Source organism: Megascapheus bottae, chromosome 16 (assembly GCF_031878675.1).
Source record: "Megascapheus bottae isolate mThoBot1 chromosome 16, mThoBot2.hap1, whole genome shotgun sequence".
NCBI lineage: Eukaryota > Metazoa > Chordata > Mammalia > Rodentia > Geomyidae > Megascapheus > Megascapheus bottae.
The window spans coordinates 10,024,486-10,050,384 of record NC_143524.1 but is presented as its reverse complement, the minus strand read 5'-3'; the positions used below and the strand labels follow the sequence as shown (position 1 = coordinate 10,050,384).

General features: G+C 36.2%; 3 protein-coding genes across 3 annotated transcripts in view; 2 read left to right on the top strand and 1 right to left on the bottom strand.

The window, feature by feature from the left end:
• The window catches only part of LOC150052659 (olfactory receptor 9G19-like), a 32,387-nt gene extending 9,203 nt beyond the window's left edge, over nt 1-23,184 (top strand). Inside the window, exons 2-3 of the mRNA XM_090348755.1 lie at nt 16,331-16,458; nt 22,255-23,184. Of these exons, the coding sequence (XP_090204881.1) occupies nt 16,456-16,458; nt 22,255-23,184 (933 nt within the window). The 5' untranslated portion in view covers nt 16,331-16,455. The remainder of the gene's footprint in view (nt 1-16,330; nt 16,459-22,254) is intronic.
• LOC150052661 (olfactory receptor 5AR1) lies at nt 5,705-6,631 on the top strand. Its single transcript, XM_090348753.1, has one exon. It carries the CDS (start codon nt 5,705-5,707, stop codon nt 6,629-6,631), a length of 927 nt encoding a protein of 308 aa, XP_090204879.1.
• LOC150052660 (olfactory receptor 2G3-like) lies at nt 12,195-13,130 on the bottom strand. The gene has a single exon (XM_090349186.1). It carries the CDS (start codon nt 13,128-13,130, stop codon nt 12,195-12,197), a length of 936 nt encoding a protein of 311 aa, XP_090205312.1.
• Nucleotides 23,185-25,899: the final 2,715 nt, after the last annotated feature.

The window sequence follows — 25,899 nt, the reverse complement described above, 5'->3', positions numbered from 1 at the left end:
AAGAATTTTTACATTTTACTATATTATATGCATGAATCAATCCTTGTAAGTAAACATGACTGTAACATAATTCCTCACACCAAAAATTTTTCTCAAACTTCTTGATACTCTTTCCTGTGTTCTCAGGATGCTTCATCCACACCTCTACAAAGCAATCATCAATGTATTTTCTGTTATTAACTATTTACTTGCATTTTTTACATTTTTATAAATGGAATCACAAGGAATTACCATTTTGGAACTCTTCTTTTTTAAAATTATTTCAAGATTTTTCTGTCATAAAATTTGCATCTATAATAATTGCTGAGTAGTATTCTCTTTTACAGATATACTACAATGTATTTGTCCTGTCACCTATAGATGGAGATTTGTGTTTTCCCAGCTGATTTATTTATTTATTTATTTATTTATTTATTTATTTATTTATTTATTTATTTATTTATTTATTTTGCCAGTCTTGGGCTTGAGCTCAGGGCCTGAACACTGCCCTTGGACTTTCTCAAGGCTGGAGCTCCACCACTTGAGATTCAGTACCATTTCTGGCTTTTTTCTATGTATGTGGCGCCGAGGAATGAACCCGGGTCTTCATGCATGCTAGGCAAGCACTTTAACCACTAGGCCAAACTCCCGGCCCTCCCAGCTGTTTTATACGGATAAATGATTAAATTCATGTACATATGTTTGATTGGACAAGGAAATGTCAATGCTTTCAAGGGTGGTGCCATGTTGTATGTTGCTGCAAACAATGATAAAACTGGAAAGTCCTACGTTTCGTTGACAGCACCTGTCAGTCTGCTTTTAAACAGAGCTTTGAACCAGATTTTCTGAAGTATCTGTCCAGCTCTTGGTATCCTGTGAAAGTTTGTTATTTTCTGTATAGACAACCTTATAGAGTATTGTCTTTAAAATCAGATTGTCTCTTCTATATTGAAAGCATTTGTAAAATTAATATATTCTACTGGTACAAAATACTTTTTTCCGATATAGTTTTTACTGTAATTAAAGAAGGGTTACATTATATTCGCCAGATAGAAGGTGCATTAATTCACATACATTGATACCCTTCCACCTGTCTTGGTCCCCATTTCCCTCCCCCCACCCCCACCCATCATCTTGTTTTCCCCCCTTTCCTATCCAATTTCAAATAACCAAATAAAAATATATCCAATATATCAGATAACAAAGTGAGATACTGTAACAATATGAGATAACCAAGGGACAGCATAAGAGATGAGAGATAACATAGTACATTAAGGACAACAATCACTCATTGTATGGCTTTTGTTTCTATACCCTAGAGGTCCTTTCAATTAGCATCATACTATATGGCCTTATGTATCTAGGTTTTGCTCCATTGCAAACCTCTGCTAGGAGAGCCCAAGGTTTCTACTGATTATGACAAATGAGGGAAATCATTGAACCTAAGTTGCTTTGAGTCTGGCTTACTTCACTTAATATGATTTTTTTCTAAGTCTTTCCATTTCCTAACAAATGGGGCAATGTCATTCTTTCTGACAGCAGCACAGAATTCCATTGTGTACAAATACCACATCTTGTTGATCCACTCATCAACTGAGGGACATCTAGGTTGGTTCCATATCTTTGCTATGGTAAATAGTGCTGCAATGAACATTGTTTTGCTGGTGGATTTAGTATGTCCTTGTTTCTGGATGATTGGGTAAATGCCTAGTAGTGGAATTGCTGGGTCATAGGGGATTTCTATGTTTAGTCTTTTGAGGAACTGCCATACTGCTTTCCATAGTGGATGACCAAGTTGGCACTCCCACCAACAGTGTAGTAGTGATCCCAGCCTGGCCACATCCCCTCCAGCATCTGTTGTTATTCATTTTCTTGATCCTGGCCATTTTAACTGGAGTGAGGTGGAATCTTAGAGTTGTTTTGATTTGCATTTCTTTTATGGCCAGAGATGTTGAGCATTTCTTCATGTGTCTATAGGCCATTTTTGTTTCTTCTTCAAAGAAGATTCTCTTTAAGTCTTTGGCCCATCTTTTAATGGGATGGTTGTTACTTTGGAGATTAGTTTGGAGTGATTCAATTTTTTGAGTTGTTGATATATTTTAGATATGAGGCCTTTGTCTGTTGTATAGTTGGTGAAGATCTTCTCCCACTCTGTGTGCTTCCTAATTAATTTACTAGCTATGTCCTTTGCCATACAAAAGCTCTGCAGTTTAATGCAGTCCCACTTATCCAGCCTTTCTCTGATTTGTTGTGATTCTTGGTCCTTATTAAGAAAGTTTCGACCTGTGCCAAGGAGGTCTAGTGTATCTCCTATTCCTTCTTGTAAAGTTTTCAGAGTGTCAGCTTTTACCTCCAGGTCTTTGATCCATTTGGAGTTAATTCTAGTGCAGGGTGACAAAGAAGGATCCAACTTTAGTTATCTGCAGGTGCTTAACCAGTTCTGCCAGCACCACTTGTTGAAGAGGCTGTCTTTCTTCCATTCTATTTTTTGGGCTCCCTTGTCAAAGATTAGATGCCCATAACTCTGTGGTTTAATATCTGGGTCCTCAGTTCTAATCCATTGGTCTTCAGGCCTGTTCTTGTGCCAGTACCAAGCTGTTTTGATAATTATAGCTCTGTAATAGAGTCTAAAGTTTGGTATTCAAATTCCTCCTGCACTGTTCTTTCTGCTAAGCAGTGTTTTTGCTATACAGGGTCTTTTATTATTCCATATGAAATTTGGGATTGCCTTTTCTATTTTTTTTTGCCAGTCCTGGGCTTGAGCTCAGGGCCTGAGCCCTGTCCTTGGACTTTCTCAAGGCTAGCACTCTACCACTTGAGCCTCAGCACCATTTCCGGCTTTTGTCTATGTATGTGGTACCAAGGAATCGAACCCGGGTCTTCGTGCATGCTAGGCAAGCACTTTACCCACTAGGCCAAACTCCTGGCCCTTCTATTTCTTTAAAGAAGGACATTGGGATATTGATGGGTATTGCATTGAATTTGTAGATAGCCCTTGGCAAGATTGTCATTTTCACGATGTTGATTCTTCCAATCCAGGAGCATGGGAGGTTTTTCCATTTCCTCAATTCTGCTTTAATTTCCTTTTTCAGGGTTTTAAAGTTTTCATCAAAAAGGTCCTATACATTCTTAGTTAACATAATTCCTAGGTACTTGATTTTCTTTGAGGCTATTGCAAAAGGAGTTGCTTTCCTGATTGTTGCCTCATTCCTCTCACTGTTGGCATAGAGGAAGGCAGTTGATTTTTGAGGGTTAATTTTATACCCTGCTACCCTTCCAAAGTTTTGAATCAGCTCATGGAGCTTGGGAGTGGACTCTATAGGATTCTTTTTTTTTTTTTTGCCAGTCCTGGGCTTGAGCTCAGGGCTTGAGCACTGTCCTTGGACTTTTCTCAAGGTTAGAGCTCTACCACTTGACCCTCAGCACCACTTCTGGCCTTTCTCTATGTATGTGGTACCAAGGAATTGCACCCGGGTCTTCGTGCATGCTAGGCAAGCACTTTACCACTAGGCCAAACTCCCGGCCCTATAGGATTCTTTAAATACAGAATCATGTCATCTGCAAAGAGGGAAAGCTTTACTTCCTCTTTCCCTATTTGGATCCCCTTTATGCTTGCTTCTTGCCTTATTGCTCTGGCTAGGAATTCTAATACTATGTTAAAGAGGAGTGGAGAGAGTGGGCATCCTTGTCTCGTTCCTGATTTTAAAGGGAATGTCTTTAGCTTTTTGCCATTAAGATAATACTAGCTGTGGGTTTGTCATACACAGCCCTTATTATACTGAGGAATGTTCCATGGATTCCTAGTTTCTCCAGAGCTTTTAACATAAAGGGGTGTTGGATCTTGTCAAATGCCTTTCTACATCTATTGAGACAATCATGTGATCACAAAATAGTTTTAAATTATATTTTGAGAAGCTCAAAAATATATATCAGTCATTGTGTGTGTGTGTTTCATTGTGGATTTACTTTCTCCCATTATGAATATTGAGTGCTTGTTTTTTTTTATTTACCTGATATTTTAATATCATCTTTGGAAAATACTCTGAACTATTCTTCCTGGATTGTGGATTTTCCTACTGAATGTGAAAGTTTCTATAGATAAGTGAGAGAGAAAAAAGAAAAAGACAGAAAGATTTTTTCAATAGAAAAAAATTCAAATAATTTCTCCCAGCCTGTCATTTTTGTTCTTTGTTTTTATTGCTCTAATACATGAAATAAATGATGTGTTCTTTCATATGAACATACTGGAAAATAGGGAAAGATGTGTACTTTGCAAACTGCTAATGCTCTAGACAATATTTGGTTTTATTGGAACCCTGCTCTTCTGATGAATTATATTCTATAGCACAATTGAAATCTGAGGGGACACGTTTTATTCTTTCTAAATGTAAGATTTGTAATAACCTACTAGAAAGGTCCACAACTCCATAAATGACAAATTCTAGTACTTTGTTTTTCTCTTACCCCTGTTAACGAATTAAAGCAGATACAGCCTATCTTCTCCCTTTAGCTTTAGATAAATGATACTACTTGTTTTTATTTTTTATTTGCTATAATTTGGCTGGTTACCCTTAATTCTGCAACTCAATAGATTTACATCTAATCAGCAAACCTCACAATTTTAATAGATTTGTGATTACTGATCTATATGAATTCTCAATTGGATAATACCTTTTCAATTTCCCCTGGGTAAGGATTCTTGCTTCTTAACTCCCTAGTCTATTGACTAGGGAATAGAAATCTCTGGAGAAGATGGGTATTTCTTCACCCAGCCAATGCATCATTTTTTAACCTCAAAGATTTCTTCAGACCAGAGAAAGGACTACTTTGTGTGCATGCATGACAGACATAACAGAGATACAAAGGTAGACACAACCCCAGATTGACCTTTCATCAAATCACACATATCAGGCAGTGATAAATTAAAATAGAATGTGGAGTCAAAGCATTCACAGACGCTTTATGGCCTGTCTAACTATTTAAGGGCTGTCCTTGCTCTTTTGTAAATAAAATGAAAATAATGATGAATTATTCCTATAAGATTTTGTAAAAACAAAATTATATAATATGTACATATATAAAACACTCAAATAAACTCAAGTATATAAACAAAATTACGTAATATATAATGAATTAAACACTCAAACAAGCTCTAGCATGTAATTCCTCACTCTTTAAATATAATCTTCACTGCCTGTTTTTCCTATGTCTGACCCTCAGTACTAAATACTTCATATTTTCCATACTTCTCACACACTTCACATTCCTCTTGCCATAAGAATTAATGTCTGTGTATTATTCATATTCTTATTTTCTTTGCTTTAGAGAGACAGAATGGACATCAAAATGGACATCAAAACTAATGAATGAGACAAGTTATTGCCAGACCTGGTCAAATATCTGTTGTCACACACCTGCCATTCCAAACCAGCCAACACTGCATATAGGCACCTGCAGAAGACACCAAACCATCATCTCCAGTATAGTCATCTGAGTCACCTGCTTAATCATCAGATCTAATTAATATATAAAGATTTCTAAAAATCCCTGAAAACCACCTTCTTATTTTATTGATATTCATATAACATATCAGGCAGAGGGTTGCTTACCTTTACCTTCACTGTTATCAGTGAAAAGGAATTGATCATACTCACCAACAGAAGCAAATACACACACACACACACACACACACACACACACACACACACACACACACACACGAGCCATGAATCAAGAAAACCATTCAACAGTGACTGAGTTTATCTTTACGGGCATCACTCAAGACCCTCAACTACAAATCATCTTTTTTGTGGTCTTCCTCATTGTCTACCTGGTCAATGTGGTGGGGAATGTTGGTATGATCATCCTGATTATAACAGACTCTCAGCTTCACACTCCTATGTATATTTTCCTCTGCAACCTGTCCTTTGTTGACCTGGGCTACTCCTCAGCCATTGCTCCCAGGATGCTGGCTGATTTCCTAAGGAAACACAAAGTCATCTCCTTTTCCAGCTGTGCCACTCAGTTTGCTTTCTTTGTGGGGTTTGTGGATGCTGAATGTTACGTTCTGGCTGCCATGGCCTATGACCGCTTTGTGGCCATCTGTCGACCCCTTCACTATACCAATCTCATGTCCAGTCGTGTCTGCTTTGCCCTTATGCTAGGCTCTTACCTGGCTGGTCTGGTGAGTTTAGTAGCCCACACTTCCCTCACGTTCAGCCTTGATTACTGTGGTTCCAATATCATCAACCATTTCTTCTGTGAAATCCCACCACTCTTGGCCCTTTCTTGCTCAGATACCTATGTCAGCGAGATACTACTGTTCAGTCTGTGTGGCTTCATTGAATTCAGCACCATCCTCATCATCCTCATCTCTTATAGCCTCATCCTCATCGCAATCATCAGAATGAGCTCCGCTGAGGGTCGCCTTAAGGCTTTCTCCACCTGTGGGTCTCATCTTACCGGTGTCACTCTTTTCTACGGAACTGTCATGTTCATGTATCTGAGGCCAACGTCAAGCTACTCCCTGGACCAAGATAAGTGGGCCTCAGTGTTCTACACTATTATCATCCCCATGTTGAACCCCTTGATCTACAGTTTGCGGAACAAGGATGTGAAAGCTGCTTTCAAAAAACTCATTAGAAATCAGTAAAATCAAAACATGAACATTTTTTGTGGTGGTTATTATGTTACCAGAGGCAAATAATAATGGCAGGGAGAAAGAAAACACAAAAAGCTTTTCAATAAACACTACCTAAGTTTTCCTCTCCTAATTGAGTCAATCTGAAATTCTCAAGATGTTCCTTATAACTTTTTTTCATGTATTTTTACTGTTATTATAAAGATGATGCACAAAGGGATAACAGTTACATAAATCCGATAAGGAAAGTACTTTTCTTTTTGGACAATGTCATCCATTCTCTCTCATTTTTCTTTCCCATCCCCACCCACAAGTTATGCAGTTCATTTTCAACATACTGTATAGTACATACCATTGCTGTATTGGTTCACCACTTATCCCTCCACTTTTGTACCCATTTACCCTCCCAGGTAAATGAACAATAGCAAGAGGAAAAGAACACTAAAACAGCAACAAAGAAAACAGAGCTCACTGGGTGCGGGGGCTCACACCTGTAATCCTAGCTACACAGGAGGCTGAGATCTGAGGATCATGGTTCAAAGCCAGCCTGGGCACTAAACAATGTGAGATGCTTATCTCCAATTAATCACAAGAAAATGAGAAGTGGGGCTGTGTCTCAAGGCATAGAAAAGTAGCCTCTAGCTGAAGAGCTCAGGGACAGCGCCCAGGCCCAGAGTCCAAGCCCCATGACTGACAAAAAGAAAAAGAAAAAGGAAAAGAAAGAAAGAAAGAGAGAGAGAGAGAGAGAGAGAGAGAAAGAAAGAAAGAAAGAAAGAAAGAAAGAAAGAAAGAAATGAAATCTCATGTTCTTCTTGGAATATATTTTGATAAATATTATCTTATTTTTCATATATTTTTATTGTAATTAATAGAAGGGTTAGATTATATTCACCAGATAGAAGGTGCATTTCTTCACATATATTGATACCCTTTCTTATGACTTGGTCCCCATTTCCTTCTCCCCACCCTCCCATCTTGTTTTCCTCCCTTCCCTTTCTGACTTCAAATAACCGAATATGCATATATGCAATATATCAGATAACTAGGTGAAATACTGTAACAATATGAGATAATCAAGGATAGCAAAAGAGATGAGAGATAACATAGTACATTAAAGATAACAAGCACTCATTATATGGCTGGAGGTCCTTTGGTTTAGTGTCATCCTATATTGCCTTAAGTATCTAGGTTTTGTTCTATTGTAAATCTCTGCTAGGAGAGCCCAAGGTTTCTACTGATTATGACAAATGAGGGAAACCATTGAGCCTATGTTCCTTTGATTCTGGCTTACTTCACTTAATATGATTTTTTCTAAGTCTTTCCATTTTAAATATAATTTTATATGATCAAATGCATATGACCATTAGGGATTTGTGTTCCTCTCTTAAAAATATGATCCTTTAGACTCACTGTGTGTGAATGCCTAGAGACCTATATAACCTATCCTATCCACAACCTGAAAGAAATATAACTAATATTTAAGCAGGCATGTTGACCGAGAGGTAGTTTTTAAATTCAAATTTGATTCATACAGTCATTTGATATTGAGGCAGAATATTATGAAAAGAGGAAATTTAGGCCTAATCATGTTATATCATTTGGTATTTATTTTCTATGTCATGAGAAATATGTGACACAAATGTGAAAAGGTTTCTACTATGAAAGGAAATCAGAGAAACTCTAGTAGAAATTACGGGAAATGGGATTTATGTGGAGTGACTGGTTTTCATCTCATATCTATCCATTCATGTTATTAAAGACTTATAAGTGTTGGTTCTGTAACAGATTATAGAAGAAATATCCAAAAGATATATCTTGCTCAAAAAGTGTTCAAAGTCTGAGAATAAAGCATAGACTCCTAAACTATGCTGGTATCTAGTGACATGAGTGAGAGAACTTTTTTTTTCTTTTCTTCCTTCAGTTTTTGCTTAACTAAGTGTTGGGATTTACAAGACTCCAGTAATCTTTTCTGTCTTCCATTATAAAGAAGTAGACAGTTTTACACACTAACATCCCCTGATCTCTCTGAAGATCCAAAGACCATAAAATACAAAGAACAATCCCTGCAAATTCAACAAATATCTGCAAGATTAGTTTGCCTATGACTCTTGGGCTCTCCTAGCAGAGATTGCAATAGAGCAAAACCTAGATACAAAAGGCCCTATAGTATGATGCTAAATGAAAGGATCTCTAGGATATAGAAACATAAGCCATATAACGAATTCTTAAGGTACTATGTTATCTCTCATCTCTTTTGCTGTCCCTTGGTTATCTCATATTCTTACAGTATCTCACTTTGTTACCTGATATATCAGATAGATTTCTATTTGGTTATTTGAAATTGGATAGGGAAGGGGGGAAAACAAGATGAGGGGTGCGGGTGAGGGGGAGGGAAATGGGGACCAAGACATGTAAAAGGGTATCAATGTATGGGAATTAATGCACCATCTATCTGGCAAATATCATGTAATCCTTCTATTAATTACAATAAAAAATATATGAAAAAAATAGTTTGCCTTCTCCAGTACTACAAAGAACCTAGCTGTTCTTGTAGCTCACCACTCATTTTTATCATAATCTTCAGTCTTTATAAATATTCGCATTAGCCCTAATGGGCCAATGGCTGACAAAAGAGGAAAATGTTGATCCATCATGTTTCTCTCAACCTAAAAAAATTCTTCAATTAAAAAAAGATATCAGGGGCTGGGAGTTTGGCCTAACGGTTAAAGTGCTTGCCTAGCATGCATGAAGACCCGGGTTCGATTCCTCGGTACCACATACATAGAAAAAAGCCAGAAGTGGTGCTGAGGCTCCAGTTGTAGAGCTCTAGCCTTGAGAAAGTCCAAGGTCAGTGCTCAGGCCCTGAGCTCAAGCCTAGGACTGGCAAAAAAAAATGCTTAACTCAATACTGCTGTGCTTTAGGCTTGTGACTAGAATCTAGATTGCAAATGCTGCCAAAACTCTGATCTTTCAAATAAAGTATGAACATTGTGATTTAAAAAAAAAAAGATATCAAAATGCCAGGCACCTTTCCCTCATGCCTGCAATCAGAGCTAATCAGTAGACTGAGGTGTGAGGATTGTGGTCTGCAGCTAGCTCTAATTAATCCCCAAAGCCAGAAGTAGAACTATGGCTGAAATGGGAGAGCACTGCCCTTGAACAAAAAAGCTCAGAAACTGTGCCTAGGCCCCGATTTCAAAATCCAGGACTGATAAAAACAAAACAAAACCAACCAACCAACCAACAACAAAGTATAGGAAACAGGTATAGGCAAAAAATTGAAGTCTTGAGAAATCTACTATTTTTAACAGTAAATTTCAGATCTACTATGTCCTTAGTTGAAATCAATAATCTTTCTAACAGTGATGATAGTTAAAGGTCAGAAAAGCAAAATTGTTACTATGTACTGTAGAGTAGCCGTATTCCTCCTGAAATGCAGTAAAGAATATTCTAGGCTGATAAATCTGGAAAGTGTCTTAGTGATCTGGTACTAATGAGTGATACAGAATTTATCTGAGGAGCAGGAAGTACGTTACTTGTAGATTCTAGAGAACATTCCTCTCTGTTCTCTCAAACTCTGGCATGTAACTATTGGCATACCAACCTTTGTGAAGTCCACTGAATCATTCAGCCTTCAAGCTGGTAGGCCCAAGTAGATTTAATGGCATAGATCATTTATCTTTCTTAAAGGAGCTTGGCTTGAATCAATTTTTTTGTAGAGCAGTGCATATGGATTTCTCTCAAGGGAAGAATTTAGGCTGAAGTGCCTGTCTTAAATGATTGATTTTGTATTATCTTTATACTTAAACAGAAGAAAAGATTTCATTTTAGATGTTGTCTGTCACTGAAACACATTCCTTTCTCCTGTCATTAATTCTGAGTCATAATGGAATAATGTGAGAAATAATTTGGAAACAGTTTGCTTCTGGTTTATTAGTGTACATCAATGAAAGGCCCTTAATTATATTAACATTATGACTTAATTATATCAACATTAAGTTACATTTGGCTGATGTTTTAATCCAAAGCACAGTAGCCTTTGAAAATACTGATGCCTAAAAGCTTCAAAATGCAGAAAACACTCCTTTTTAAAATTGGTTAGATTCATGTATGTGACATACACAAGCATACATAAGCATACATATATGCTTTTATTAGCCTTCATATATCAGAAAACAATTTTAAAAGATAACCTGTGCTTTTTTGCTATGAAGAATACTTACAATACCATGAAAAATAAATCCTTATTCCTTACCAGTCATTTCATTTCTGCCTAGCAACTTCCCAATTCAACATCTCATCTCCTATGGCTGTTTCTTTCTGGTTCCTCTCATTTCCTCAGCTAAGGTTCCTTCTTTCATATCCCCAACAGACTTTGGTCATGATAACCTTCTGTTAGAACGTCCAGTCAACCCTCCTCTTTATTCCTGCTTCTTGTCTCTGTATGCCATCTGCTTAAAGACATCGGCCCAGCTGTTACGATTTTTTGTTGCCTCTGAGGATTGTTTCTTTTATAAGTGCAGTGTTCACAATCTGGCAACTTTTCAGTAAATGTGTGTGTGAATACATATATGTACGTATATATAATTTTTCCATTATTAATATTTACAAATGCATACAAGCATGTAATATGTGTCTGAGGACAGGAAGCATTACTGGCATGTTAGACATTGGTAGCAGGTTATCTATGAATGCCCAATTTAACTAACATTTGACAAGATCTCCTCCAAAAACAATTACTGTCATTCAGTGAACACATTCAATGTAAGATTACCAGCAAAAAACAAACTAGTAGTTAAATAAGACAGTATTTCTTCATCCATTGAAAATAAGAAAACACACCAAAAGAAGCATAGAATCTTTCAACAAACATGAAGACATGGAGCTGTTTTGGGTTTGGAGAAAGACCAAGCAAACTTTAAGTGAAGTGGTTTTTCAATAGAGTATGCAAAGCACCCTTATGGGCAAAGAGACCTCTATGAAGTTAATGGGAAAAGAGAATATCAAATACTATTTCCTTGGAAGCTACAAAACTAACCCCAGATATTACATCTAAAATGAGTTTGCTCTGAAGTTTTATACTGGTATTTTACATTGGGATTCCTCTGCATTAAAATGACATGTATTCTCTAAGTAGAATTAAGAGATACCATTATCATTTCACTGAAATTATCACAGATCATCAATTTTAAATATTTTTACAGAAACATTTTTTTTCTGATGAGGAACAAAATTTTCCCCAGCTATAACAATTGTTTAGACACATCCACACTCTGTCATATTCTGAAGGAAAAAATGATTTTTATTCTGTTTATTTTGCAGTAGGCTTCATGTATCTTTCCTGAAGGGCCAAACTGATGCTGATAGTCCAGGTTGCCTTTTTACTTTTTTTTCCATTTGGTTTTGGTGACAGGTTCTGGGCGTTGTCCCTGAGCATTTTTCTCACACTCAAGTTTCAGTGCTCTACCACTTTGAACCACAGCACCATTTCCAGTCCAAGCATTCCTTACTCTCTGTACACTAGAGGGTAATTATCTTAGAATAACCATTGAGCTTGATGTCTCAGTGATAGAGTCTACATATTCTGTTTCCTAAGAACTCTCCTCAAAGCTCCTTTCACATCCTGATTCCTCAGGCTGTAGATTAAGGGGTTGAGCATGGGTGTAACCACAGTGTAGAACACGGCAATGACCTTGCCCCCTGCCCTTGAGGATTTCGACTGAGGTCTCATGTACATGAAGATGGCAGTCCCATAGAATAAGGCCACTACGGTCAAATGAGATGCACAGGTGGACAGCGCCTTGTACCTCCCAGCGGCTGACTGCATCCTGAGAACAGACTGCAGGATCCGGATGTAGGAAACGACGATGAGAAGGAAAGGGATGAAGACGATGACAATGCTGAAGATGAAAACGACCAGCTCCGTGAGGGAGGTGTCGGTGCAAGCCAGCCTCAGGACGGAAGGCACCTCACAGAAGAAGTGATTCAGGACATGGGGCCCACAGTAAGGCAAACTCAAAGTGAGGACGTTGATAACCATGGAACTCAGAAAGCTACTGGACCACGAAATGGCTGCCAGCTGGAGGCAGGTGTTCTGGTCCATGATGACCATGTAATGAAGAGGGTGGCATATGGCTACGTATCTGTCATATGCCATGACGCCAAGGAGCATGCATTCAATCATCCCGAAGGACAGGGAGAAATACATCTGAGTAGCACAGCTGGAGAATGGGATGGTCTGCGTTCTCCCCACCATATTGGACAGCATTTGGGGGACATTGGTGGATGTGTAGCAAATATCCAGAAAGGACAAGTTGGTGAGGAAGAAGTACATAGGGGTTTGGAGACGAGGCTCTAACTGGATAATTGCGATTATGATGATATTCCCAGCCACTGACAACACATAGAAGAATAAGAATATGACAAAAAGAACAATCTGTGTCTTCGGATCAGAGGAAAGCCCCAGGAATAGAAATTCAGTCACTGTGAAATTTGTTCTTACTTCATCCATGTTTCCCCACATGACTTGAAGACAAAAAAAAAAACCTTAAATTCCCTCTATGTTTTTGTTTAGGAAACTCAAGAGATAAGAAAGTAGGTTTGAAAACCCAATTCTGGGGTTATCTCCGTTAACTGAGCTTTAGTGTAAATGACAAGTATTTCTTTGACTTTTGGAGGGCATAGTCTGATGAGGTGAGATCATCAAATGTTAACTATCAGTGGAATAAGGTGGATTTTCTTTGCCTCTCCTAAAAATAAAATACAACTCCTTTTTGAGTATAACTATTCCAAACTCTATTCATTCTCCAATATTTTAATTAAAACAGAAGCACTTGGATAAAATATCTGATTCGTTTTTGTTGTTTTTCTACTCCTAACATATATCATTCAAGGAATAAATAAGAAGACCTTTGTGTCTTGTAATGCCCTACTATTAATGATCAGGAGCAATATCCCTCTGCTTCTTTATCACCCTGATGCACATTGATGGCTTAGAAACAGTAACACAGACTGAACACCTAAAAAGCAGGCAGGAGTCATATTCATTTTCTACTCATTCAGAGTTCCCACTCCCATCCCATGGGATTTGGGAGGTTTTCATTATTTATAAAAATAATGACTAGGCTTTGGCTCAAAATATAAAGTGCTTACCTATTAAGTGCAAGGCACTGAGCTCAACCCCTAGTACCACACAGAAAGAAGAAATAAAGGAGAGATAAAATGAGAATCGTAACAGAACCAATGTTCTGAGAGTTTAAAGAACTAAATGAAAGTGTATACAAAGAATATTAAATAGTGTTTGTTTAAATAATGGACATGTTGTCAGTTATCAATGATGTTAATCATGCTCAGTGATGCGATATTTATCTATAATTCACTTCTCCAGTGATAATTCTTTTAAAAATGTAACATTAAGTAAAAAAGAATACTAGGTATTAGTTACTAATTACTAGGTCTATTTATGATAATACATTCCATTGGACCCTACCTGTACATAGTTACTTTTACTCACACCTAATGTTAAGTAATCCTGATTAGAAAATTCTTGTTAAGTGAGCAAGACAGAAATGATTGACAATCTCCTCATGAGAAAGGGTATCAATGTTTGTGAAGTAATACACCTTCTATCTGGTGAATATAATGTAACCCTTCTATTAATTACAATAAAAATAAATTAATAAAATAAGAATGACAAAGCTATGTTCTTTCATATACTAAATAATTTGAGATTGAGTAATTACTACACCACACAAGTGTACATAGTATGTCTATATCTGTATCATCTTATGGATAGGGTAACAAGAGAGAACACATCAAAATATTAGTATTGCTGGCACAGACAGGTTTTTATAAGGAAAACTTTGCAAATATAGTTGTTGTACATCAACTTGACTTTATTTTCAAGGTTCAAGGAATAAGATGGCTTCTCAAGACCTCTAAATCAAAGTTTCTGAAAAGGGTATCATCTCCTTCACAGGGAAGAATTCATCAGGACACCTGAGGAAATAAACTTAACATCTTTAATATGGAAAACAAGATCAAGCATACAGTTTAATAGAGCTGGATGTTTAGCACTTATGCGTAATCAACTCCTGGTTTATTGTATACTTTCAATTGATGTCAGCAAGGCAAAGATCATTGTTGCTAAACACATTCTTCCAGTGCAACTGCCTAGGGCACAATTAATTCTTTTCTATAAATTCCTTAATATAAATTGTATATAATTTCATATGATTCTTTTATGTAAACATTCTCATTAAACTATTCCTTAATTTTGTTCATCAATATAAAAGGAATCAGTCTTCTCTACTCATGATTTTCTATCCTGTAAGAATACTCTATGCTCTACTTTGGAATCATGTCTTATTTGCATATGTTTCTCCAACCCATAGTACAAAAGATTCACTATGAAATACTACTAAAACTAAAAAGAACCCTTCCTATTTCCTACATTTGTCTCAAGTTGATGTCAGTAAATTTATTCTCATGATAGCCCTGATTTTAGATGCAGTGTGTAGATATGCAAAATAACACATACTAATACATTTTTTAACAAGACTGCTAATACTCAAAAGCTTTAAAAGAAAAAAAAGTAGTTCATTTGCTTCATACTAAGAAAGTAAAATGCATGTCCACTTTAAACTTTAAATAAAGATTTTGGGTATTATGCACATGTTATCTACTACATACAGAATTGATTACTCTTTCCATTGTGAGTGTCTTGGGAAGAAGCTTTAAAAGGTTTACATTAACCTAGAAAAAATCTTCATGACTTGAAGAAAGGGTAACTTTTTAAACTCTGTGACCTAATCCACTTTAACAGAATGCATTATTTTGTCAAATTTATAGTTACATTGCTTATCATTTATGCTTGATAGTTGATATGGTGAACAGAGGTGATATTTGGGGAAGAGCTAGCAATGGTTTATATTCTGAGGATAATTTTGCAAAGCAATACAATGCAGAGTGGGGCTAAGACTGTAAACTCTCAAAAAGAAAAGTAAGAATATGAAATCTGACTTCATTGCTTTCATGCCATATCACTTTGTAGCAACTTTGTAAACCCTCTAAGATTGTGTTTGTCCTTTGTTAAATACAAGCTAGATTAGTGTTTAGTTCATGTATTTTCTTGGTGGCTGTATCAGAAGATACATCTAGCTTATAGTTTTGGCATACTGAAACATAGAAGTACTTTATAAATAAATTAACAGTATTATATGAACTTCTATTTACTCAATTTGCGATGAGGTTATATGTGTTTAACAGAGGAAGAACTGCTAGGCAAACTTATTTTTGGTAGTAATAACTGACATCATTCTAAAGACATTTAGACAATCTTAAACTTGATTTAACCTTATTGCCCAAAATTTATGCCACTTATGCATTAAAAATAAAATGCAGTTATAAATAAAATTTAAAACTTTTAAGCACCAAAATATCAGAAAAGTAACAGTGACATCCAAACATTATTGTAGTTGATTAAGGATATTATCAAAGTTTACTAGACAAAACTCTGCTACTCATTTTATCACTAATATTGTAAGGTATGCTTGAAAACAAATGACCACTTGGTCAAAGTTATACGTTGCTATATTTATATTTTGACCCATGTCAAGATATAAATTATATCTTGTTAACAGTAAAATAGCACAGTGCTTAAAATTACACTATAGATGACAATTTATCATTCAGCACAAATTACTTTCACAGATCGTCTTGAATGAAACCTTGCCATTTGCTTTTGACTGTGTGGAGAAAGAAGAAGAGAATGAGAGATTCCAGGGATTTCGAAAGGCCATACCTAAGAAAATGAAACTTGAAATCATCTGAACATCATGGTAAGAAATAAGACAACAAACGCTAACAGCCTCTGATATTGAAGGGGAAAAACAAACTACTTTTCCACCCAACAAAATGTTATCCGAAAGGGGAGAAAACACCAAAACCCAAGGATACATACGTACTTCTCAAAGTCAAAGTATTTAGTATTTCATCTTACTTTGATCTTAAATATGAGTAATCTATTACATCCAGTTTTATAGCTGCTGTTACTTATGATCATAAGTGATGGCAACACTGATGATAATTTACTTTTCGAAAGCTGAAAATACAGGTGTATAGATAAGACATACCATGAATGTATATACAATGTATGGAAATTAGCTGTATCATACCTGTCATCTCCACATATACATGTAAACCAATTTCCATAGAAGGAAAAACAAATAATATTAAATACAAATAAATCTAGTTCCATGGCTATAAATTGCCTGTCAAGAAATCTACAGATGAGCTTTTTCTAGTATCCAATTTTTCCCTTTTATATATTAAAATGGGATGAAAACTTTGCAGTGACATCTTTTAATCATCTGAGGTGTTTTTTTTTTCACATTAGCTCTTAGGCTGAATTTTTAAGTCTTGGGGGACAATGTCCCAGACCAATAATTATAAGTTAATCCATTCAGAGGAATTTCTGGTTGGTGTGTTTGATGATTTCTGCTACCCTTTCCTGAATTTTTGTCATATAGTTTGTATGATTTTCTTTTATGCTGCTTCACAAAAATGAAAATTAGGAAATATATCATAAAACTGCAATCCTTCAAATACATGCCAAAGTGACCATAAGCATCATACACAAGAATTTAGAATGAGCTATGTCACTTATACAATTTCAGCACTTGCCACAGCAAGCTTGAAATATGTATTCTTCTACCTGCACACCCATAGACAGGGAAGCGCTGTTCAGATAAGCCAAGTTATGGAAATAGACCAGATCTCCTCAAGGATTGAAAACAATGTTTGTGATGTATAGATGTAAATACATATGTAAAATTAAATTTTATTCACTCATCTGATATAATGAAAGTATATTATTTGCAGGGTAAGGGAAGGACCTGGAATAAAACCATACTGGTGAAGTAAACCAAGCCCAGCCATACAAAGGGCACAAGTTTGTTTGGTCATAAGTGGATCTTAGATCACCCCCAAATGCCATTTTCTATGTAAACTCACACAGGGTCATATGCTTATAGAGACTATCAAGATGACGAAAGTATAATATATCAGAAATGGAAGTCCATGTTGAAATAGCACATTAAACATTTTAACAAAACGAATATCAGGAAACTGTAACTTGTATGAATAGAGGAGGATTAGCATGAGGAAGGTGGATAAACAGAAAGGAAACCATAGAAGAGTATAGTCACAGTAACTGTAGAGACTTGAAAAAGGAAGTGAGAAGCTCAATTTGACTAGTAGAGAGGAAGGTCTAAGGGAAGGGGGCTAATGGAGAAGGTGATCAAGATATACTGTACTCTTTTTTTTACCAGTCCTGAGGCTTGAGCTCAGGACTGGAGCACTGTCCTTGAGTTTTCTCAAGGCTAGAACCCTACCACTTGAGCCACAGCACCAGTTCCAGCTTTTTTCTCTGTATGTATTGCTGAGGAATCAAACTTGGGTCTTCATGCATACTGTGCAAATACTCTACCACTAGGCCAATTCCTGGCCCCAAGATACACTATGCTCTTAAATGGGCATGTTAAATTATAAACCCTTTGTACAACCTTTTGAAGATTAAAAAACAAAATTTAAGAGTCAGGGACCAGTGGCTTATACGTGTAATTGTAGCTACTCAAGCATCTGAGATTTGAATATACTGAAAAGTGCATTTGACTTCTTTCCCAAAATTAAGTTGACTGTAAATGTATAGATTTATGTCTTGGCATTCTATTTTCTTCCTTCTATCTCTATACCTTTCTTTATATCAGCATTATATTGTTTCAGTTAGTAAAGTTTTGTAATTTATTTTAAAGCTAAGTAATTGCCAGGCCTCCAGCTTTGGTCTTTATATTCCAGATTGCTCTGACTATTCAAGGTTCATCTGGTCCTTTAGGAAGGAACTATAATAATTTTTCTGGATTGGCTTTCATTTCCTTTGAGAGTAAATGGGCACCTGTTACCTCCTCAGAATTCAGTATAGATGCATATGCAATTGGAATATTTATTCTGCATGTCACATTGACTCTCAAAGCCCCTATATCTTGTTACTTCAAAATTAACAATTTTCCATCCATTTTTATTATATTTCTGTTGTATTTACAAAAGATAGCAATAAAAATGATTGAAATTGTGAGCTTCCAATTAGATGATACCTTGGTTGGGCAAATGACCTAATGTGAAGCAGTAACCCATGCTTAGAAGGTTTATATTTACTAAAAAATTGATTTTTCAAGGCATTTTATATTATTTTTTCTAAACAAACCACATAGATTCTAGGTATGAGATCTCAAGCACACATTAGAATGCATAACTATTAACCTATCCACCTATTCCTTGCATTTGAGAATTTCTACACAAAATATTCTTTTTTCTTTTAATGTACTAATTAGATGACTGAATAAAACATATGGGATACAGTACGGGTTCAGTGAGAATGTTAATATGACTAGGATCTGAAGTCTAGGGTTCTTTTGAGAGCTGTAAGGTTTAAAGGGAGTGAATGGCTTTCCAGTATATGAGGGCAGGGTTTATGAATTCATAACAGAGGCTGGCTTTGGTGCTCTGCTGCAGGCTGTATAAGATGTCCTTCTACCCTCACTCACATTTGATCAGGCTTCCTGAAATTGAAGGTCTTTGAATATTGGTCAAAAATAAAACTTATTTCTGATTTAAATTCACTTTTTAATGACATATAAGTATGTGATAGGAGAAAAACACAACACTTTTTTGACAAAACACTTTATTAGCTATTCATCCCCAGAGAAAGGTGTGTTATATAATAGCATATAACTGAAAATCATGTTTGGAAAAAATATCTCCAAGTAGGGATAGGGAGCTTTTGTGTAAAGGAACGGACTAGGAAGATTAGGTAAATACAAGCAGTTTGGACTAGATAACTTGATTGCTTTCCAAATACTGTTGCTGTGATCTCAGTCTCTGTTCAGCAAATCACCGTCTCTGAGGTATTACAGGTGGAAAATAAAAGCATAGTGTGAACGTTAGATAAAGCAGATTACTTGCTGAATTAAAATTGAAGATCTCTTGGCAAGAATACTTAGGCTGATATCTAAGAATTTGCTAGTCGGTGGATGGACAAAGTTGAGGATTAGCAAATCCTCAAGGGTGTAAAATAGTTCTCAAGCCCAGAATTTTTAATAACATAATTATTGCACACTCCAGCAATGTTCCAATTATGGCACTGAGCTTCCTGTGTGATTGTATGCAGATTCATGCCCAGGTTTCTCACAAAGGCAATCTGCCTAACAGGAAGATATGCCCACATCCTCACACTTCTTCCAACCTCGGTTCTATTCATGTCCTGCTTCTGTGCCTTAAGAAGTGTGATTTCCTTCACTCAAAATGACTTCGTTCCATATGACGACTGTCCCATTTATTCCCCAAGGACAGATGCACGTTTGCTGGACCAGTGTGAAATCTTTTACTATGAGCACAACACTGTTCACAGTCATCATTTAAACAAAACCTACCGCAATCACCCAATAGTTTGTAGTTTCTTGGGAGGATCATTAAGGTGTGAATCTTGACTTCATTTTCTCTCTTATCCTCAGACATACATGTGGCTGAGGAACAGATGAGGAGGAACTGACTTTGAAATGTTTCTGTAGCTTTCAGCTATGTGACCTAAAATATGCACATATCATCGATCTTTTTTCTTTGATTTGGATAACTGATCTATAATAACTGTACCTATTTAGAGGTGCTCATTTGGGTTTGCTAAAATGACACTTAAAATATTTATCAAAATGTCTGGTACTTAGAAAATAATCATAAATATGAAACTTCTCAGTCAATTCATTTTGTATTGTAATGCATAATGGAGAAACTTGGCCATTTTAACTAGGATGTTCCACTGATTAAGATGGTTACAATGGCCCAGATCATCACATTAGCTGATAAGTCAACTTTCTTATGACTTCAAAATCGAACAGTGGGCTGAGACATGAGAATGGAAATGTCCTTTGTAAAATCTCTCTGTATGGAAACTCAGGAGAAGGAACAACTGCGGCTACACACCGCAGTCATGGAGGAATGAGTCTTCTTCATGTGATGTGGCCTTACGCTAGAGAATAACCATGAATTTAAAAACAAAAACATTTTGAACATAATAGCTACCTCAAAATTTAACTGATGTACACCAAATAGTTGTGCTCTATTTTTGACTATAATGTGAATTGTAGCACATACTGTAATGAGGTACTTTTTAAATATATACTTTCTGAAATTCATTATTTTTTTAAATTGTCCCACCTAGGGATATTTTTGAAGAGTAGATTCTCAATACATATTCATTATCATCATCATTTCTCCATTAATTTTTCCTCTTTCAAGTTACCAGTAAAGGAAGTGATATGTCTGCTAATTGGCTTTTTGAAGACTTTACAAACTAGAAAGCTGGGAGGTGCTAGAGAAAGCTAATAATACACAGGGGAGTCTGAGCAGGGATAAGATAGCTGGCTCCACAGCCTGATTTCTATTAGGTATGAGGGCAGCAGTTGAACATCACATGTTCCTGTCCTGGAAACATTGTAATGTTTCTGGACTCAGCCAGGCTTGGCTTCAAATGCTGTAATATGCTATAGACATTGCTTAGAAGTTCTTCCTGATCCAGGTATATGTTAAACTCACCTGTGATTCTCTCAGTGCTTATTCCATTGGCTTTTAGACATTAAGTTTTAAATGTAAGGGGCCTTTGGAATTTACTTCCCAACACCAAACTGATATTAAAAAAAAAGAAGCAGCTTCCCGGTTAAGTGTCAGGTCTGCAGACACCTGTGAATAGTGTCATCTAAAAAAATATTTCTTGAAACTCAGTATTGTTATCTGTGCGATTACTGCTCATATTTAAATGTACAGGGGGTACATATCGAGAAGATTAAATGAAATGCTACAGCTGAAACATTAAGCACAGTGCTTGACTCAGAGAAAACTGTGTAAGATTATCAACAGTTATTTTTATATATTTCAAATCCTAGTAGGATATAATAAGAAGCATATCATATTGGAATGATAAGATGTGGACATTCAGATTGAATCTTAATGTTTTCATGGCTTGCTCAAAGAATTTACTGCTCCTGGATCCTGAAAAGAAAGTTCTGTTTTGTTGGATTTAAAATTAAACTACTCAAAATAAATTGACAAATAAACGTAATACATACATTAAACTGTGATGTTTATCTGAGAAATTTAGAAGAGCAAGCAAAACTGCTTTGCATAGTTCTCTTGAAAAGCTGGAGAAGCACATTTTGTAGGAATTAAGGAAGCTTACATTTCTGAGATATCTTTCATTCTAGAGAGTTGGCCGTAAATTGAGTGGTAATATCATAAGAAAGGATAAGAGTAATTTCAGTACAGTAGAATGGATTGTGTTGACTGGAGAAACCACCTAAAGTCATATAAGAGACAGTAATGGTCCAGTGAATATGAGCATACAGATAGCAATCATATTCACTAACCCACTTCTGCTTACAAATGAAAATGCTTTCTCAATCATTCCAGAAAGTCTAAAGTCCAAAAGGCTTAATATTACTAGAATTTACATGATGTATTTAGCATTTTTGTTACATTTTTCAGTACAATAATTAAGACTAAGTTCTCATCTGTGCTCTAAAATGAAGGTCTCTATAAAAATGGAGAAGAGGAATCACACCGTGACAGAGTTTATCCTGTTGGGGTTCACAACAGACCCCACGATGCAGAAGGTACTGTTTGCGCTTTTCCTTCTCATGTACACACTGACTGTGGCAGGAAATTGCATCCTCATCGTGCTGATCTGCAATGACTCCCGGCTACACACACCCATGTATTTCTTCATTGGAAATCTCTCTTTTCTGGACCTCTGGCTATCCACTGTCTACACCCCCAAGATCCTAGTCACCTGCATCTCTGAAGATAAGAGCATCTCCTTTGCTGGCTGTGCAGCTCAGTTCTTCTTCTCCGCCGGGTTGGACTATAGTGAGTGTTACCTGCTAGCTGCCATGGCTTATGACCGCTATGTAGCCATCTCCAAGCCACTGCTGTATTCCCAGGCTATGTCCATTAAACTGTGTGCCTTTTTTGTAGCAGCTTCCTATCTGTGTGGCTTTATTAACTCTTCAGTCATCACCAAGAAAACCTTTACCTTTGACTTCTGCAGTGACAACATCATCAATGACTTTTTCTGTGACTTGATTCCCCTGGTGCAGCTGGCCTGTGGAGGCATGGAGGGCTACCAGGCTCTGATGTACTTCCTCCTGACCTCCAACGTCATCACCCCCATTGTGCTCATCCTGGCCTCCTACCTGTTCATCATCACCACCATCTTGAGTATCCGGTCCACCCAGGGCCGCCTCAAGGCTTTCTCCACGTGCTCCTCCCACCTCATCTCTGTCACCTTGTACTATGGCTCCATCCTCTACATCTACCTGCGTCCTCAATCTAGCCATTCCTTGAATACTGATAAAATAGTTTCCACATTTTACACTGTGGTGTTCCCCATGTTGAATCCTATGATCTACAGTCTGAGGAATAAAGATGTGAAAGCAGCTCTCAATAAATTCTTCAAGTAAGTCAGTCCCCATTTAGAGAAGTACAAAATTGTAGGTCGGATTATTAAATTGCCAGCAGCAGTGCTATTGGGGTCTGTCAAAATATGTTGTATGTTTAAGTGTTTAGCCTTCTGCTTAAAAACCTTCTGGAAATAGTTTGAATAATGAAGGCACTATTACTTCAATATACAATATGAGCATTTGATTTGAATTTCATGTTACTCTAAATTGATAACAAAGCTCCTTTGACTTTAGCAAAAAGTTTTCACTATCATTATCAAAAGATTTTTGATGTATATAGGATGGTACAGTAAAAAATAATCATATGAGCATGTACTAGATAGTAGAGAATATTTTATATAGAGAATACATGGTTAGAAAGTGAAAAGTAAATGTCACATGGTGTTTTAATTTTGATGATATTTCCTACATAAGACCAAATTCCTTTTTTATTTGTTTGCAGAATATAAATATGGCTTGCTTTTACTGGGATACTGGTATTTTTAGTGGAGAATGAACATAAAATAATAAAAATAGAGTCAAAATGCTCACAGATGGGTAAGCTTGGCCAACCTAAATTTAAATTTGGTTCACTTTTTTTTTACATGGAAAATTTATGTTGACTCCATTACCACCTATAAATATTACCACCAATTCCCTACTTTAAAAATAAACTACAGCTTGGTACGGTGGTTCATGCCTGTAATCCTAACAACTCAGGAGGCTGAGATCTGAGGATCCTGGTTCAAAGCCAGCCTGGGCACTAAAGTCTGAGAGACTCTTGTCTCCGATTAACCACCAGAAAATGGGACTGTAGCCCCAGGGGTAGGGCAGTAGCTTTGAGCTGAAGAGCCCAGGGACAACGCCCAGGTCCAGCATTCAATCCCCACCACAAACAAACTAAATAAATAAATGAAGTATACTATACCTGATAATTAACTTAGGAAAATGTAAAAAGATACAAAATACATTTAAACATATGAAATTGATACTTTACTACACTTTTCAGAATATGTTAATTGCATAATAAGCTCTTTTACTTCCAATAGGGAAATTTCCATCTGAAATATATGATGAAGCATTCAAAAGAATCTTCTATATTAATTCATAATGATACCACAAACTCTTAAAAATGTGCTTATATACATGATAAGGTTTCAGGTCTTAGGATAGTATGGTTTCCAAATGTCTCTTCAAACATATGATTTTAGGGAATTGATATTTTTACATTTGAACCGATTTTATTGAGGCCTGTTTTTTTATATTTTATGGGGTATAGGATGACCATGTACAATGTAAGTAAATATATTAAAAATATTCAGTTGTTCATGCTCGTCTTACTCAGAAAGCTGAGATACAAATAGCAGTTTGAAGTACATTGATAGAAAAGCTAGACATAACTTATTCTTTCTGGCTGAGATGGTGAAATTCTCCAAGTGAAGAAAATTCCCCCTGCTAAGTTATCTTCTTAACTATACGATTATGGATATTATATTATATGCAAGGCAAAGTTTAAATAGATTATTCATAATAAAATCAAATTGACTACATAGAATGTATTTATAAATCATAGAATCATTTTTGCTTTCAGTACTAATAAACAATTGTTCATAAAAACAGAGCAAAATTTAATGAACATTGAAGTATATTGAAAGCAATGATAAAAAGCCCCTCATCCATCGACTGTTTATTTATCCCATTCATATATAATTTAGACTGCCTATGATTACAGTGCCCATTCATTAAAAAAAAAACTCAATTACTTTGAAGAATTCTTTTTTGCCAGTCCTGGGCTTAAGCTCAGGGCCTGAGCACTATCCTTGGACTTTCTCAAGGCTAGAGCTCTACCACTTGAGCCTCAGCACCACTTCCAGATGTTTTCTATGTATGTGGTACCGAGGAATCGAACCCAGGTCTTCGTGCATGCTAGGCAAGCACTCTACCACTAGGCCAAACTCCCGGCCCCTCTTTGAAGAATTTTATGTTCATAGAAAAAATTAACTGGGACCTACAGAAGATAATACTTTTACCAGGCTTATTTTAAGTGTACATTTATCTGCAAGATTATATTTGGTTATTATCTCATCCTTGAAATTATAATCCTCAACCACTAATTTGATTTCTGTGAGTAAAGTGGCCACATTGTTTTTTTTATTATTTTTAACACTTGAAATGCTAGTCTAATCATCAGAGTTTTAATATACACATTTTTGACAGTTATATTAATGTCTGTAACTCCACTTCGGATAACCTGTAGTCCATTATAGAACACATTCTTGGGAAACTCTTTCACTGTGTAGTGAGTCCAGGTTCCTTTTCTCTTTCAATGTCATGTAGGAACATGTCCATCTTGTTCTGCCATTAAGGCTCCTTATGTTTCTTTAATAAACAGTTACTGTGTATCTCATATAAGAAAGCTCAGTATCTTGCCTGAGTTAATCTTTATTACCTTCCCATCATACTCCCAAAGGAAGATAATTCTATGTGTCATATTTACAATGTTCCACTTGCTAATCTTATCAAGGAATCTGGTGCTGCCCCATCTAGATTGAGCCCTAACTCCACAGATCTATATACTTTTTCAAGGATATCTGTCTTTCATGGATTTTTCTAATGCATTTTTTTCAAGTCTTCAGTTATTTAAACCAATTTTTATTTTATTTCACATACTTATTGGGCCAAGTTAGAAGACCCAAACATACACAAATTTACATAGATCAAAACGAAGTAGCTTGC